Raw genomic sequence first — 19,291 nt, 5'->3', positions numbered from 1 at the left:
TAGCCTAGTAGAAAAACAAAAACAAACAAAGGAAAGTCCTCTCCAAGTCTGAATCCCACTATTGGAGATTTTTAGGCAATTAGAGTTTGAATTTAAATTCATCTTTTCTAATATTTAGAATAATAAACAATCAAAAGTTCCCTAAGGAAAGTCCCTGTGTGAACTCAGGCACAGAATGAATTGCATAAAGCACTTGGCAGTCACGTGATAGTTTCTACTGGCATATAAATATAGCACTAGTTACAAATCATTTCTAGCTAGCTTCTAAGGATCTGCTAGGATAATTTCTTGTGAATCCTTTCTTGACCTTTAGATGCTTTGATCTCCTAAATTAAGACGTAATAGTGTCTTTTAAAAAATATTCCATAATCCTGATATTTGGCAAACCCTCTAGGATTCTAAAGGTATATGTATTCCATTTTCTTTCTATATTCAACCAAAATTTATAAAGTTTACACCTATTATCCTGACACCAACTGGTGTATACTTTCATTGTCAAAAGTGATAGTGTGGAAAATAAATTATATGGAGATGCTCCTATTCTCACTTCTGTTCTTGAAGGCAGGGCTGTAGAGAAGTTTACTCACATATTTCACAACTACTCATTGGAAGTTTCCCCAAAGCCAGGCATTCTCCCAGGAGCTGAAAACACATGTGTATAGAAAGGATAAGATCCCAGGGAAACAAAGTCCCCTGACTTCTTAAAACTAATATCCTGGTAGAGAACTAGATGGTGATGACAAGAAAGACAGGCAGATGGCAAATAAATAAATAAATATGCACAAAAGTAACACACATCAATAAATGCTATGTTAAAACAAAAAAGTCATGAGATGGAGAATAACAAGTATTCGCAGGGAAGTGAGGGGTGAAAGAAGAGAGGCCACGAAGGAGGTATTTCTGTCAGAACTCAGTGACAAAGTGATGCTGTTCATGTCATTGGTGTTTTCTTCACTAGGCTTTTAAGGGTTTAATCTCACAAGCCTTTTTTGCATACCCATTGCATCCAAGGCTCTATATCAGGACCTCCAGACAAAAATATAAAAAGGACTATTTTTCTGATTTATTTGTGTCCAGCCTTAACCTTTAAGAAATAAAATGAACAGTACAAAGAATAGGACACACCCTTGAATTTTTAGGCCTAGGCAGCTACCACCAGAACCATGCTGAGACAGTTCATGGTTCTGTTCTATTCCTCTTATCTATTCTGTTCCAGTCTATTCCATTCCATTCCATCCCACCAGCCCTCAAGCTACTTCCCCATTCCAGCCTTCCAGGTCTCGTCTTCCAGCACTGCTCTTCTCTGATCACTAATCCCTGCCAGATAGAGAACTCTGTATTTAAACCATGCCTTAATCCCCACACAGCACAAGCTAAAAGCAACAAACAGTGAATAGTCAAAAGCCACAACATGTGGCACAGATGAACTTGTTTCTTAAAAGAGACTAAACTCTTGGCGCTGAAAAGGTTGGAAACTATCATTGAAAAACATCTGTGCCTTGTCTCTTCTAAAATGGTGTGCCCGCAGCTGTCTTTCATATGAGCCGCTTTCTTTTTTCCAACTAGTGATGGCAGTGGGGCAGGGACCACAAGAGGAGACAGAGTTTATTTAGTCACATTCAAGTATGCAAACAAGTTGCTTGGGAGTCTGCCTTCAGCACCTGCTGCTCTCTGCTGACTTCTTTATCAAAAGCAAAATGCACACAATTGTCTCCTTTTAGGAAGTCACTGGGTTGTCAGGCAAATCCTGGTGAGCTGGGTGTTCCGGAAGCTTCCCCAGAGCCACACTTTGCCATCTAAACTAAAGAACTACCTTGATCTAAGAGGAAATTTTGAAATGAGCTCTTTCTTCACTTCCAAAAGTCTGGATTGTCTCTTTAATGTGCACCCGATGCTTGGCATATACCTTCTATTTGTGTTGAAGATTTCAAGGTCAGAATAGCTTGAATCTAATTTATTTCATGTTAAAGAGAGACCGATTCTAGGTTTCCACTAAGGGATCCTTTTAGATAGATTTCGAAGATCAAAGAGTATAATAGAAGAGCTTAAATTTTGGATTAGTCGTGTTCTTTGTTGAATTTTCATCAGTTCAGTTTTATGCTGAACTCCCTAAATTTAGCATATCATGAATTATTCATAATTATTATTTAACTGATAACATTCCAAGAGGGTTATTAACCCCTTATGATTTGTTCCTCTTTCATATTTTAATTCAATGCACATGAGTTTATAGTATTTTTCTACATTTGTGTAATCCAGCCTGCCACTTGTGTGTCCCAGATGGCATATGATTATCCTGTCAACTCTAACCCATAATGAAAAAATAATTTTATATTAACTGCAGAGAATCACAAGTTTGTGATTCCAGCTTTTTTTCTTTTTCTTTTTTTTTTAAAGATTTTAAAAGGCAAGCCAGTAACCTTCATTTTTAGTGTCAGAATAAATTATGATCACTGTAGTATCCTTGATCATATGCAGTCCAATAGTTATAACAGCTCAAACTTATTTACTATATCAAATAATTAGTTCCTACAACAAGGAACAAGAGGCTAAATTGTAGAATGGAAAAATAAATAAATAAAGACTAGACAAGAATATCTAGTTTTCAAGGTGGCTTTTCCAAAGGCAAGTTGTAAGACTCTGAGCCACCCTTTGCAGACCTCACTTGAACTTTTTATATGTAAAATGATGAATATGAGAATAATTACTTTTTAGTATCTATTGGTCAAAGGCAGTTATTGGTGCCAGGAGTATTAGAATAACTCTTTATGAAAGTATTATGAAACTATAGGCATAATTGTACAGGTAAGGTGACAGGCAGTTAACCTGCTCAAGGTCACAGAGCTTGTCAGTTGCAGGGGAAAGACTTGAACCCAAGTTCAGGTGTCTCCTAAGCCCCATTTTCTCCATTGTGCCCCTTCACATCTGACACTGTATATGTAAGTGTTCATGTTAGGGACATGGCCCTGGGTTGGGTACTAGGTTATTTTATAAAAATTCTCACAATTTATAGGTACATTTAAGAACAAGCAGAAGAAATGGATCACAGGTTGAAACACAAAGGGCAGTGAGGGTTTTAAGACTCTCTGATGTTAAGCCTCCTAAATGTATACTTGTTTCCTAATTGACAATGTTGAATATTATCTAGTCCATCTAACTGGAATATAGCTGTGTGGAACCAACCTTCTAGATAGGGAATGTGTGAGTCTGATTGCCAGAATCACTTTCTGTGACCTTCTTGTATTGCATCCCATGGGAGAGCCTCATTGGGGGTATTTCTGCTGTATATTTACAGTGATCTGTTAAGTTTTGATATGTTGGATTTGAAATGTGATTGATTGTTGGGAATGGAACTGAAAATAAGCAACTAGAATCAGTTCAGTCGCTCAGTCATGTCCAACTCTTTGCAACCCCATGGATTGCAGCACGCCAGGCCTCCCTGTCCATCACCAACTCCTGGAGCTTGCTCAAACTCATGTCCATTGAGTCAGTGATGCCATCCAAACATTTCATCCTCTGCCATCCCCTTCTCCTTCTGCCTTCAATCTTTCCCATCATCAGGGTCTTTTCCAAGGAGTCAGTTTTTCTCATGAGGTGGCCAAAGTATTGGAGTTTCAGCTTCAGCATCAGTCCTTCCAATAAATATTCAGGACTGATTTAGGATTGAGTGGCTGGAACTTCTTGCAGTCCAAGGGACTCTCAAGAGTCTTTTCCAACATCACAATCCAAAGCATCAATTCTTCGGTGCTCAGCTTTCTTTATAGTCCAACTCTCATATCCATACATGACTACTGGAAAAACCATAGCTTTGACTAGACAGACCTTTGTTGAAAATGTAATGTCTCTGCTTTTTAATATGCTCTCTAGGATTGTCTTCACTTTTCTTCTAAGGAGCAAGCGTCTTTTAATTTCATGGTTTCAGTCAGCATCTTCAGTGATTTTGGAGCCCAAGAAAATAAATTCTGTTACTGTTCCCACTGTTTCCCCATCTATTTGCCATGATGTGATGGGACCAGTTGCCATGATCTTAGTTTTCTGAACGTTGACCTTTAAGCCAACTTTTTCACTCTCCTTTCATTTTCATCAAGAGGCTCTTTAGTTCTCCACTTTCTGCCATAAGGGTGGTGTCATCTTCATATCTGAGGTTATTGATATTTCTCCCAGCAATCTTGATTCCAGCTTGTGCTTCATCCAGCCCAGTGTTTCTCATGATGTACTCTGCATATAAGTTAAATAAGCAGGGTGACAATATACAGCCTTGACATATTCTTTTCCCTATCTGGAGCCAGTCTGTTGTTCCATGTCCAGTTCTAACTGTTGCTTCTTGACCTGCATACAGATTTCTTAGGAGGCAGGTCAGGTGGTCTGGTATTCCCATCTCTTTCAGAATTTTCCACAGTTTGTTGTGATCTGCATAGTCAAAGGCATTGGCATAATCAATAAAGCAGAAGCAGATGTTGTTTCTAGAACTCTCTTTCTTTTACTATGTTCCAACAGATAGAATGCATACTATCATGGAAAAATCTGGAGCTCTATTTCCAAGCAAAGGCAAAAATGCCTGATCTTCTGCCCTTAACAGACCCACCTCTCTTCTGTGATACCATGGTCTATCTTACCCTCTAAAATGTGGTCGTTACTTCCTTACTCTACTAACCTCACTCCCGAATACATGGTCATGGCTAGGACTGGTCTCTTTTACTCTGAATAACTTATGGAATCTTTGCCTTGCCTTACCTGAGTGTTGTTTAGTATGAAAGATGTCTGGGTGCCTGAAGCAATTTTTAGACAAGTCAAGGAGTCCCTCTATAGGGGAAATTTGGGGCTTCCCTGATAGCTCAGTTGGTAAAGAATCCACCTGCAATGCAGGAGACCCCAGTTTGATCCCTGGGTCAGGAAGATCTGCTGGAGAAAGGATAGGCTACCTACTCCAGTATTCTTGGGCTTCCCTTGTGGCTCTGCTGGTAAAGAATCTGCCTGCAATGCAGGAGACCTGGGTTCGATCCCTGGGTTAGGAAGATCCTCTGGAGAAGGGAAAGGCTACCCACTCCGGTATTCTGACCTGGAGAATTCCATGGACTGTATAGTTCGTGGGGAGGCAAAGAGTCGGACATGACTGAGTGACTTTAACTATCAGGCACTCTAGTTCTGAATGCAGGAATATTACTGCATCTTCTCTCGCTCATGATGTCAATCATATGCTGAAGATTTATCTTTAGCTAGCAGCTCAAGATGATAATTTTTTTCCACCCTGTTACATTAGAAAATAACCTTGATCCTAAAGTCATGTCAATACAGGATGTATACTTAAACTTGACACTTAAAAATAAATTTGGATAAAAATTCCTTGGTGAGGTTTGTGAAAAGTAGTAAAAAAACAGATGTCCAGCATAAAGAACTGCATGAAATTAACTGAGCATTTTATATACAATCTAACTTCCTGCTGTTTTGGGAAATTTACTCTGACAAATACCCAAAAGCAAATGAGTTGTCACAGAGAAAGTACTAATGACATAATTTTAATTACCATTTTTTTTTTCTAAAGGAAAAATGAAACACATGAATATAAGTAACACATTGATTGCAGAGAGTAGAACTAAGTGTACTTTTCAAACCTGTTTAAGTGGCCTTAAACAGGTATCATCTGATACCTGACTTGGGCCAGATAAAATTTGTTGGAAAACAGATGATTTTGGAATTGGGCTTATTTTTGTTACCATCCTTCTTGCTGTGTGACTTAGCTAATTAACTTCTCTGGGCTTCAGTTTATCACATATGAAATATGAGACTGGGATCCTTGTTGAAGTGATAGATTCGAGGGGCGTGGGGAGAGTGGGTGCTTTCAGGTGAAGGGAGGCAAAGAAATCAAAAGGAAGGGAAAAGAACTAAGCAAGAATATGCTATATCATCTCTATATCCTAGAACATTGTATTCACTCAATTAATTTAGGCCCTTCCTCCATAATGAGGAATACTTTTATAATGACCGGTGGGATTATACAATAAATTGCCTTAACCACAGAAACATATGTGATTAAAATTGGTTAATAGATTGGCACGACCGGCCATTAACAAGGTTTTTGATAGTGTCCCTTTGTTTCTTTTTCATGTACTTTGTCATCTGCTCGTATTTTCTACTGATTAATATTAGGTGGTTGTTGTTCAGTTGCTCTGTTGTGTCTGATTTTTTGAGACCCGATGGACTGCAGCATACCAGGCTTCCCTGTCCTTCACTGTCTCTCGGAGTTTGCTCAAATTTATGTCCATTGAGTCGATGATGCCATCTAACCATCTCATCTTCTGTCACCCCCTTCTCTTCCTGCCCTCAATCTTTCCCAGCATCAGGGTCTTTTCCAATGAGTCCGCTCTTCACAGCAGGTGGCCAAAGTATTGGAGCTTCACCATCAGTCCTTCCAATGAATATTCAGGATTGATTTCTTTTAGGATTGACTGGTTTGATTTCCTTCCTGTCCAAGGGATTCTCAAGAGTCCTCTCCATCACCAAAGTTCGAAAGCATCAATTCTTTGGCACTCAGCCTTGTTTATGGTCCAACTCTCACATCCATACATGACTTTGGAAAAACCATAACTTTGACAATATAGACCTTTGTCAGCAAAGTGATGTCTCTGCTTTTGAATATGCTGTGTAGATTTGTCATAGCATTTCTTCCAAGGAACAAGTATCTTTTAATATCATGGCTTCAGTCACATTCTGCAGTGATTTTAGAGCCCCCCAAAATAGTCTCTCATTGTTTCCCCATCTATTTGCTATGAAATGATAGGACTGGATGCCATGATCTTAGTTTTTTGAATGTTGAGTCTTAAGCCAGCTTTTTCACTCTCCTCTTTCTCCCTCTTCAGGGGGCTCCTCAGTTCCTCTTCACTTTCTTCTGTAAGGGTGGTGTCATCTGCATATCTGAGATTACTGATATTTCTCCTGGGAATCTTGATTCCAGCTTGAGCTTCATCCAGCCCAGCATTTCACATGATGTACTCTGTATATAAGTTAAATGAGCAGGGTGACAATATACAGCCTTGATATTAATATTAGGTAGCCGAAATATTAGGTGCCAAAATCTTAGGAATAAATTCATAAGAGAAAATACTTAAAGGCAGAAATATTTTATTCAGTAACCTAATTTTTGAGTGCATATCAGGAAGGACCATCATCACAGTCAGACATGACTTAGCAACTGAACCACCAAGAGGGACTATCATCGTCTGAAGCCCAGTGACACTGAACATCATCCTTTGTGGTGTAGGTGAGCCAGATGTCAGCTCAGGAAGACAGTTCTCTGCCAATGACTGTGCACCTGCCTTGAAAATTTAACTCATATTAAAACAAACAATTCCAAGGTGGAAAGCAAACCCGTAATAATAATTTTCAAATAACATTCTTTAAGCTCAAAGTGGCATCACATGCTGCTGTTTTTGTATTTTTTATGTCTGTGGACATTGGAGCATATAAGTATATTCATATGAATTGCTTAGACATTTTATTTAATGATCTATTTAAGGTTAAATAGGTATGTTCTTCATTGCTCTATTATCCTTGTTTCCTTTCCAGTTTCCTATACAAACATATCTGCATGGTTTGCTTTTCTTATTCAAATTGTCCAGAGCTATCCAAACCATGATTTTCAGCTAATTACATCAGTATCTGTCGGTACAGTCAGGGGCTTCAATGTTTAGAGCCTCTCACTGTAACAGTGTTGGTGGTTGGCTCCCTGGACCTGAAAGTATGGTCAGAACAGAGAACCACTGCATTTGACTCTGTATCTTTTTATGAATGTAAGTATTGACAAATATGTAACCAGTTTTGAGGAGTTCTTTTACTGCTTAAAGTTTCCCACACCTTCCCTTTGTCAGTGGAGCCTCAGAGCAAAGCCTGACTACTGCTGAGTTCAATGGGAGTGTGATCTGGTCCCATACCCTTTAAGCCTATGTGTAGGTAGTAGTTTTGGCCTCTCTTAGGGTTCCATGTGTTAGAGCTAGCATGCCTCATTATCTTTCTTATTTTTTTTTTCTGGAAGTCTCATCAAGTAATCTTTTTTCCTTAATTGCCAGAAATTATTGCTAATTTAATAGTAGGCTTAGTATCACTGTTGCTTATAATGAGTTTTCAATATTCCTCAAGGGAGGAGAGGAAAAGCTTAGAGAGAATTGTAAGCAAACTTAACCTACTGTAATCTAAGGTCTTTATTCAATTGGAAATGTATTTGAAAACTAATGCTTTGCTCTCTTTTATAGCCTGAAGTGTAGATGAATAAGAGCATCAGTTTCTATATCTCATTGGTATTATCCATTAAACATATTGTCTATATCAACTATTGAATTCAGGTTTCAGATAGATTCAGAAACCCAAACAAGAGTTGTCTGTAAAGTGTCCAAGAAATTTCTCTCCTTCTCAGATTGGCTGCATGAGGATGTAGATGGCAGCACCCTTCTCTCTTACACGGAGGGCAGAGGAGTGCAGGCCAGGGTGTAGTGGTTTTGGTGGGACCAGGCTGAATCATTATGGACTTCATAGTTGTGCGCATTTCATGTTATAAAGCCCAGGAGAATATGAGTAGCATACTTTATATTCCCATTACAGGCTTGTTCCAGGGCCAGGTCAAGGAACTGATATAAAATAGTAGTTGTCAAAATAAACGTTTAAAAATATTAAGACTTAGCCAGCACCTACTATATTTCAGATATGCTGTAGTTTCTATATGGTGTATTTTCATTCATATAACCAACATGAGGTTAGTCCAAGGAGTCCTCATCATCTCCTTAGTCTTCACCTGAATCAGCATAATTGTAAGATCTGTAGGAAGCAGAACTCCTCATACTATCAAAATACCCACTGATGAACTGACCACTTGTAAAGCCATCCCCCAGTCAATGAGCCTCCTGGAGTGATACATGTGCTCTGTCACTGCATCAGGGTGTCTGCTGGTACATCTCTAGCTGCAAATGGAATGTGTACCCATAAGAAAGGGGCACAAAGTTAGGCAATCTGTACACAAAAGATTAAAGGGAGCTCTTGAGAAAATTGATGAAAAGTAACTAAAATAATAGATTCTATGACCAAACTATGAAACCCACATGATAACAATAAACCCTTCCTAGGGTCATCATAAAATTATGATTAAGAAATATCAATAGTTTATTTGTTCTTTGTGTTAATACCTGCATAGTTGTAATTATCTTCATGTAATGATACTAGATAAAATATAATTGATATTAGATAATGATAGTGGTAGTTGATATTAGATAAAATAAACCCACTTGCATATTTTTAGTTCCACAATAAGTCCCATTTAGAGATTTATTATGTATTTAAAATAATGTAATTCCTATGAAATAAACTAATTTTAAGTGGCATTTTCCCCATTGTGAATTATCCTCAGATAATGAGGACTATCTGTGTACTTAATTTTATTTTACAGAAGAGGAAATTGATGCTTAGAGGGGCTAAAGTACTTTCAAACAGTCACATCATTTACGAGCTGTTAACTTGAGAGAACTGTTTCCAAATAGAGAGTTTTGATGCCAAGTCCAGGTTTCTTTGCATCATACATCAGCTGCTTTAAAATGGTCTTTCTCATATTCTACAACAGATCATAATTTTAAATATATTTCATTTGGCTACATTTTCCACTGTCTTATCTCTCACGTGAAAATCCCTATCATCAAAATAATTCCTTGTCTTCTGTCCTTAAAGGTCCCTTTTAGAATAACCATGCTGAGAGATAGGTGCAAGGCTGAGTATTACATCCAATATGGTGCTTAGAATTCCAGAGACCATTGGAAATGGCAGGGCTCCTTGTATTCCATGTAGCTAGATATTATATTTGCAACTTCAGGAATTGTGGGGAAAGTTCCTAATTGTGGGATACTTTCTCTGATTATTTAGTTTATAAGATTCCTGATTTAAAAAGGAACTTATTTAAAGATAGTACCTCACAGAAACTTAAGGTGAAGCAAGTACCTTTTATACTCTCATGCATTTATAAACCAAGTTTTCTTATTGAATATTAATGTTAGCCAGTTAAACATAATATAAAATATTTGTTTTTCTCTTTCTGACTTACCACCCTGTATGACAGACTCTGGGTCCATCCATATCACTACAAATAAACCGACTGTGTTCCTTTTTATGGCCTAGTAATATTCCATACATCTTTTTATTTATTTTTAATTCAAGAATAGTTACAATATTGTGTTGTTTTCTACCATACATAAATGTGAATCAGCCATAGGTGTACATATGTCCCTTTCCTCTTGAGCTTCCCCCCCACCTCCCACCTCATCCCACCCATCTAGGTTATGCTGGGCTTCCCCAGTGGCTCAGCGGGTAAAGAATCTGCCTTCAATGCAGAGACAAAGAAGACATGGGTTCAATCCCTCGATCAGGAAGATCCCCTGGAGGAGGAAAATGGCAACCCACTCCAATATTCTTGCCTGGAAAATCCCATGGACAGAGGAGCCTGGTGGGCTACAATCCAAAGGGTCGCAAAGAGTTGGACACAGCTGAGCGACTACTTCTTTATCCTTGAAAAACAGTACAGATGAACTTAATAGCAATGCAAGAATAGAGATGCAGACATAGAGAACAGACATGAAGATACAAAGAGGAAGGGAAGGGTGGGACCAATTTGGAAATTAGGACTAACATATATACACTACGATGGGTAAGAGAGATAGCTAGTGAGAAGCTGCCGTATAGCACAGGAAGCTCAGCTCTGTGCTCTGTGATGACCTAAAATGGGTGGGATGGGGATAGGGGATGAGAGGGAGGCTCAGGAGGGATGGGATACACGCATACATATAGCTGATCCACTTTGTTGTAGAGCAGAAACTAACACAACATTGTCAAGCAATTATATTCCAATAATCAAAAAAGAAAAAAAAACATAATATACTTCAAAATATAGAATTATATGCTTCTTGGGAGTAGTTGACATTGTTTAAGCTTATCTTTGTGTTTGGATAGCAAAAAGCAGAGAAATCATATGGCTGGCCTTTCAGTGAGTGGTTAGAGGACGTCATTTTTTTTTTTTTTCTATTGACTTCATTAGGTTCCCCGACCCCACATCTATGTCCAGCAGAAAATATCTGTCACTTTAATGGAAATAAATAAAATAGTCCTAAAGGAATGGCAGTGATGCATGCCATCAATTCAAGAACAAGCTTGAAGTGATTTGGTTTTAATGAAATAGAACCTCTTTAGCTGTGATAAAGGTGACACTACATTGTCATTAGTCTTACAAAGATGGATAGAGAACAGGATGCAATTATAATGACAATAGAATAATAGATATTTAGTTCAAGAGAATAAACATAAGGATTATTATAAAACTGAAGAGTATTTAAGTAAGAGTTAATGTGAAATATTGAGCCAAATGCATTCATTGAGCAGGGACAATGTTTCATATGAATAAGGTGATGTCCAACAAGTATGATTTGATTTGAGTGATGTTGGGAGGGAACATTGGTCTAAATGTAAATGTTCTGCTGTGTGCCCAGGAATGCAGAATTTGTAGGTTCTGTTGTTCACAAAGCCTCAGTTACTGACGACACAAATTTTATTGCCACCTTATGTTTCTTTTCTGTTTCCCATAGAAGACCTAGATCAGTCCATTCCTTGCTGTCTTGTCTGGGCCCGTGATGTTCTCTTGCATTAGCATCTTGGCTAATACAGTCATCTCTGTAGCGAAACTTTCTGGGTTTGAATCCTGTTCTGCAACTTGCTATGTTTTTGACCTTAAAGAAGTGACAAATTCTGTGCTGCAAGTTGCTTATCTATAATATGTGAAAATAACAGAATTTTCCTCTAGGACTGTTATGACTATTCAGGGAGTCAGTATATATGTCTTTAGAAAATTGCTTAGCAATAGCATCACACATGTTTGCACACCAGATAATATCATAGAGACAGTTTACAAAAATATGAATTAAACAAATATTCAATTAATGCTTAATATATAGGGAGTCTCATGTTAGAGACAGAGTCTCCGGCCTCAAGGAATTTAGAATGCAGTGATGAGAATATCCTAGTTTTCTTCAAGGGTCTTCTTAAAGAGAGTTGACTTTCCACCATATCTATGATAATATTCTGGTGACCACTAAGACGTCTAGTCCACTGAATGTGTTAGTTACCCTTACTTCTCCCTGAACTTGAGGACATCTGAGAATTATGCTTACCTAAGGTTTTCAAGTAAATTCTATGCAGAAGTGAAGTCATTGCTATCTGCCCATTTCTCTTAAAATATAAATGTATAATCTTTGATTCTCACTTTTATTAGCTTTAACAGTATTCCTTCAATCTATTCTGTCCCTTGCTCTTTGTCCAGCCACACTGGCCTTCTGTCAGGTCCTCAAACCTGTCCTTCTCCTTTGTACCTCATGACCTATTCACACGCTGTTTCTTCTGTGTGGGTCAGTGGGCCACTCTCTGTACATCATGTCTGACTTACTCCTTCAGATTTCTGTTTAAAGCTCAACTGCTCAAGGAAATATTCTCTGATTCTTTCGCAGACTGGGTGGCATCCCCATAACATGCTCTCGGAGAACCTTCTGTTTTTCCCTTCACATTTATCACGGATAAAATCACATAATTAATTTTATAACAACAGTAGAAGGGCATTGGATTCACACATGACTAATATTAAGGAAACTATATGCATACCATAGTTCATCAGTAACAAATGAGTAAAGACAAGAGTGAGTGGGAGAGAAAGCAGGAGCAGGAAACATTTAAATTCCATCCATTATTCCTATCAGTAACTTTATGACCTGACGCCTAGCAGTGGGTATAAGATGACGTGAGAGTCCTGCTCCTTCCTAAACCATTCTTATTAACCAATTTCCTCTCATTAGGAAAAAATGTTTTTCAAACATCACGGCTTCTTCACACAAGTTAACAACTTTATCTTATATTCAGTGAAAAAGAGAAATTGGTCCTAAACTCTAGGAAAACTGGTCATGTTGAATTAACGGAGTGACACTACTGGAACCACACTAGGGAATTTTCTAGGGTAATCTTGGCATCTTCCTAGGGAATTTTCTAGGGTAATTTGGATTATGTGCAATTTTCTATCTCACTTGATGATTTAGAACCTAACATAGGGAATGTCATTCTCTTTTTGCTTAATATTGGTGATTCTAGCCTAGAATGTAAGGTTTGTGAGGGTAGGAGGTACATCGGGCTGTTTTATCACTGCACCCCTAGCACATGGCACATGCTTTGGTTATTCTAGAGCTTAATAAAGAAATATTTATTAAATGAATTAACATTCTGCCAGTGTTTACGGGGTCAGTCTATTTGGCAACAGTACAGAGTTTGGACGTAGGATGGCTGAAGTAGAAGACAGAGTTTCAGATCCACAAGCATATGCAGACCTTGGATGACCTGTATCTCCATGGAAACCTAAATTAAAATAGCAAAATAACTGAAACCTGGACATGATGAAGTTCAGCGTGATTTAGTGACGACTTTTATATATATGGCAACATTCTGTTCTTTAATTCCTTTTTTAGCCAAACTCTAATGGAAAAGCTGACATTGTCCTTCTCATTTTAGGTCAGAGGAGCCGGACTCGATTTATCCTTATGCCAACCCAAGGAGAAGGCCGGCCATGTCCCACAGAGCTTACCCAGCACAAAACCTGCCCCATGACCCCCTGCTACAGCTGGGTCCTCAGCAACTGGTCTGCATGTAAATTGGAGGTAGGTCATATAATGACATTTAAAGAAATGTTTCTCAGTCTGTCCAAAGTACTTGTCTGTTCAAACCTACAAGGTGATGGAACAAACTTCACAGCACCAGGGGCCTGGCACAGTGTATTTTTATGCAACAGAGAGCATGGAAAAAAGAACCAAATGACTTAACTTCATACAGAGTGATCTTGCTAGGAAAATAAATGCCCATCGTTATCAAGTATTTGTAATAAGTTGGATCAGGGGACTTTCAATCTTTTTAGCATCTTAAAGAATTTTCTATCTTCTTGGCTGGTTGGAAATATCAAAGCATTATGCAATTAGGCAAAACCCTGATGCTATAGAAATGCACAACCTGTCATAGACTGTATTTCTTAAAAAAGCACTTTTAGGCTTAGGCAAAATCTTGCATGTGGGCAGAAAACCAAAAGTGTATGAAAGTTATATTTTAACATTATTACACAAACCAAGGTTACTACATTTTCCTCAATGATTGCTTTTTATTGACCTGAAATATAAATGCCTAGTAACATCATAATATATCACATACCCAGAGCTTTTGCTGGGTCAGCAATGATGCTCTATGGCATTTTCTCTCTGGTTTCTTGTGTGAGAAAAAAGCACACTGATTTTTCTCTATTTTCTTGTTTTACTAGTTTATCCTTCAGTTCGTATTCCAAGGCAGATTTAATTAGGTAACAATAATTGTGATTATGCATTAAGATATCTGCAGAGTATTCTCACAGTGTTCCTGTCAGGATGACATTGTTGTGCAGCATCATTATCTTGCAGAAGTTAAATGCCCATGTATTTTAATAAGTCCCAGAGGAATAAATGGGTGGTACATTTGTTCAGTCTCCTTTTCACAGAAAATAAGGCACCATGCTAATTAATTCAATAGTAACCTAATGGCTTTAAATATGAATACTTTGTGTACTCAGTCCAAAACTCTCTTTCCTAAATCATCAACAGTTTTTATCAGTACTGCTTAGAATCACAAATAAGAAATGGAAGGAAGATTTCTCCTAATAATGGTTGAGAGAGTAGAGAAAACAAATTCAAAGAATTTAGAAACCCATGGCAGGAGAAGAGAAAAGACAGGAAGAAGAAGGGAAGGATGGGGACAAACTGCACACACTCTGTCTCACCAGCCATCCAGCTGCTACTGTTCCTCACTTGTTCTTTTGTATTGAGATGGCCAAAAGTTCATTTGGGTTTTTCCATAAGACGTTACAGAAAATCCCAGGTGAACTTTTTGACCAACCCAGTACTTTTCCTTTTATCTTCCTGGGTATCAAGAGCTTTTTTTTTTTTTTTTTTTTTAATAGACAAATCTGCCAGTTTGTCTCCTAGGAGCATGCAGGGGAAATGTCAAATGTAATGTTTGAAGTTTTGCTGTCACACACTGAACTTTAGCTGGAACCATAGGGGCGGAGTGGTGGGTGGTGAACATTCTCTATAGCAGTGCTTGTGGAGGTGGGGAGAGGGGGTTGTGGCATCTGATGGAGATACCCAGGCACGGGGGCCCTGGAGACCATGAGAGCAGGTGTATCCAGAGATACACCTTAGTGCCTTAGATTTCTAGATGAGGTCATTCCATTCACTGACATTTCTAGTCAGGAGGAAACTGGAATTAGCCTCAATCCAGGCAAAGCTCTCAGAAAACATGTCTATATTAATTATTCCTGTGTGGGCACCTTACCTGCAGGAGACCAACAGCATTCTTCCCCAAAAATTTGGAATGGAATTGAAGCTGTTCAAAAGATATTACATTCAAACACTCTTTGCTGTCACATTTTCCCATCTGATGTTACAGATAAAGTCAGTAACTCAGAGACGAAAGAGAATCTTGATGATATTTGAATTTTTGCTGAGTTTGAACTGCATTCCTGTTCTTCCTGAAGCCTGATTTTGAATGCTTTGTGAGATACATAACACAAGACATTTTCAATGAGTCCCCTTTTCTTACACATCTATGTAAGCTGAGTTTGGGGAATTACTGATCAAAATACACATGAACCTCCACATACAAAGCAAGTGCACCTTTCTCACAGCTGTCCTTCTGCTTCCCTTGGTTCTGTAATATCCTGACCTGCCTGATACCGGTTGCAGATTTATTCACTGGAGGTGGTGGTTGAAGTGGCTGATTGCCATCAAGGGGATCAAACCCCAAACAGAGGAGCTTGCCCAGGGCACAGTGGATGTGCCAATTCTGTCACTATCATCTGTGGAAAGAGATTTGCAAATCTCAAGTGTTTATCCTCAGGCTTCATTTTTTTTCAGGGTTTCCTAACTCCTTCCAAGTTTCTTAGCTGATAACACGTATCACACATATGTTGCAAAATCTGTTTCAGAGCTCAGACTCTGGAGTCTCTCGGGTCTAATTTTGTTTAGATTTTATTTTATATATTCTTAAATATTATTTTGTAGACTTCTTCATCTATTCCTTAGTATTTCTCAGAACTTCTCATTTTGAAAAGTGGAATAACATGAAGGTACACCCTCTACTCTTCACTAGATTCACCATTTTACATTTATGTATATTTATAGACTCACACACTTATTTTGTATCCATTATTTAAATATATATCAGTAGACTTTTATTTTTGTTTATTTAAAGATACTTGAGTGTTTTTATTTATTTTTTGTTTGTTTTAATAGTTGGCTGCACCCTGAGGCATGTGGGACCTTAGTTCCCTGACCAGGGATTGAACTTGTGCCCCCTGCATTGAAAAGTGGTGTCTTAACCCCTGGACTATCAGGGAAGTCTCTAGACTGTATTTTTTTAAAGTAGTTTTCAGTATACCAAAAAACTGAGCAGAGAGTTTCCATATGCCCCTTAATTTCCCAAACTCGCATGCTTCCCCCTATTATCAGCATCTTTGCAGGCCTAATTTTGGTCAAAATTTTTTTTCCAGTTCCTCACTCTGCACTTTTTGCCAGGTTTTCAAACTCTCCAAACTCTGTTTACTTATGTATACCACAGGAGGAGCAGTAGTACCTGTTTTGCTGGGGGTTTTGGTAGCGATTAGACAAGTCATCAGAGAAGGCAATGGCACCCCACTCCAGTACTCTTGCCTGGAAAATCCCATGGACGGAGGAGCCTGGTGGGCTGCAGTCCATGGTGTTGCTAGGAGTTGGACACGACTGTGCAACTTCACTTTCCCTTTTCACTTTCATGCATTGGAGAAGGAAATGGCAACCCACTCCAGTGTTCTTGCCTGGAGAATCCCAGGGACAGGGGAGCCTGGTGGGCTGCTGTCTATGGGGTCGCACAGAGTCAGACACGACTGAAGCGACTTAGCAGTAACAGCAGCAGACAAGTCATATGTAGTGCTGAGCATAGTACCTGACATAAATTTAGAGCTCAATAAATTGAGGTTGTTATTATAGGTTTGATTAAAACTCTGATTATGGGTATTAGCACCACCTGCTGATCCACATCTGGTGATGCTGATGCAGAGTAGACAGGAAGTCCATTAATGATCTGGACAGCAGAGACTTAGTGACAGAATTCCGACTGTTGACCATCTTGTTCTAAGAAGCCTGGCTCGGTTTTCAAGTCCTGGTGTGTAAAGTCTCATGAGTGAGACTAGATGAATGCTTGCTTTATGAATGAAATTATCATTCTGCTGCTCATTTCTCCTCATACTGTGGCTGTGGTTGTCAAAGGTATAAGAGATTAAGGTGGAACATGGTACATACTAGAAACATATTATTGTTTGTCTTATTTTTGAAAGTGCTCCCTAATGACTAGTTTCCCCTCGTTTCTGCACACTCCATCTCCTGGAATGTCAAACAAAGCTCTAATCAATTGCATCTCCAGTTACCTGAGGTTCTAGAGAGCAGTAACTTCAAACTTCAGACATGCTGCAGTATCGTCAGATTCCAAGTTCATGAACTCTGACACTCTACAGTGAAACATGTACCTTAGGCAATTTAGCCATGCATCCCTCACCTGGAATAATAAGTTACAGAAAGAACCCTCCCCCAAACCCAAATTTAACTTATGCTAGTTATTTTCAACTTTAGGTTACAAATATTTACTAGAACATTTGGTTTAGATGAATATATTGTGAATTGATTTTGAACCTCCATTTCTCAAAAAAAAAAAGTGCACTTGGGTTCATAACTCGGGCACATTTTTTTTAAACCATTTCACAATGGTTAGGATGAGATAGCAAGTGTGGGGATTGCCATCTTAGATAAACAAAGCACAATTCTTGTTAAAACATCTATGGAAAAGGATGTGATGGTCCCAGTTTGTGTGTCTGCTCAGATGATTCAGTCTCTAAGTTGCAGTATCTTAGAGCTCCTCCAAGTTGCACCTTTTCTTTTTTTTTTTTTTTTTTTTGCCATTATAGCTTTGAATCTGAGAGAATCTTTCTCAGCAGCCTCTGCACCACCCTGCACATCCGGCAGCCCATCCACCACCTGCCCTCGGTACTTAGCAGCTGCTGCCACTGTGCCTTGACCTGGCTGGTGCTCAGCAGGCCCATCAGCCTCTGAGTCACCTGCTCCACACCCCGGAGCACTGTCGTGACTGCTTTAGCTGCCCACCATGTACCTCTTCAATCCTGCTGCTGCCAGAGCCACAGAAGCTCTAAGGTCTAGCAATGTACTTTGAGTCCTGTAGTGGGAGGGAGAAATAAGGAGGAGCTGAAACTCAGTCTCCCAGTTCAGATCCCAGCTGTCCAGTTATCACCTAATAATGGGTTGTAGCATGTAGCATCCTTGTCTGCAGCAACAGAGTCTGTGCAAATGTTCTTTCTCTCTCTCTCCATCCATACCAGAAGTAATCATAAAAACTCTTGGTCCTCCACCTATTTCCTGGTAGTGGGAGCTGAGTAACATACCTTGAAAGTATAGGGGAGTTAATACCTTGGAAGTATATGGAAGTTTCCCTGGGATGACAGTTGATAAATGAGAACTGGATCCATGGAGGAGCTGGCATATCCATGGAGGAGCTGCCTCTCCCTTTTTCCTGCCACCACATCTTGGATGATCCATGTGGCCTGTCTAAACAATGTGATTGACCAAGAAACCAGCTGTGTTTACTATGAAGTTGAGGCCAGTTGACAACACACTACCTTATATTTGCTTTTCCTCTGCACCTGTGATGGCTTGCTCAGCCTCACTCTTGCACCCCTGGGATTTCACCTCCTTAGTATAGAAGCTTTGCCTTGGGCTCTGTTTTCTAAGGCATTTATGCAGGGAAAAAAAAAGCAACAAAACTACCCTCTCCAGTTATCCAAATATCCAATGGTCTTCTTTTTGAAATATGAGCACCTGACTAAAACTGAGGAGATAATACTCACCTCGTGAGTATCTGCTAAAAATGTTAGAGTAGGAAGTCTTTCATCAGGCAGATGGTTGAGCTAGATAACCACAAAGCTTCTGTTTCTGTGAGACACTGCATATTTTTTTTCTAATTGGCCAGAATAATCTGAGTGGGATTTGTATATGTCTTCAAAGAATAATATTCAGCACAGAAGGCATTCTGAGAAAATCAGCGTTTTACTGGAAACCCCAATCTAATCCACATGAGAAAGTACTGAATTCCCTACAAAAGAAAAACAAGCAAAGCA

The 19,291-nt window shown here is 38.9% G+C and overlaps 1 protein-coding gene across 1 annotated transcript in view; it reads left to right on the top strand.

Annotated features, from left to right (window-relative positions):
- The window catches only part of THSD7B (thrombospondin type 1 domain containing 7B), a 989,572-nt gene that overhangs the window by 947,274 nt on the left and 23,007 nt on the right, over positions 1 to 19,291 (top strand). Inside the window, exon 21 of the mRNA XM_043894410.1 lies at positions 13,567 to 13,712. Within this exon, the coding sequence (XP_043750345.1) occupies positions 13,567 to 13,712 (146 nt within the window). The remainder of the gene's footprint in view (positions 1 to 13,566; positions 13,713 to 19,291) is intronic.

Source organism: Cervus elaphus, chromosome 33, assembly GCF_910594005.1.
Source record: "Cervus elaphus chromosome 33, mCerEla1.1, whole genome shotgun sequence".
NCBI classification, from domain to species: Eukaryota; Metazoa; Chordata; class Mammalia; order Artiodactyla; family Cervidae; genus Cervus; species Cervus elaphus.
Note: the sequence above shows the minus strand (reverse complement) of the source record. Positions and strands in the feature narration are given on the sequence as shown.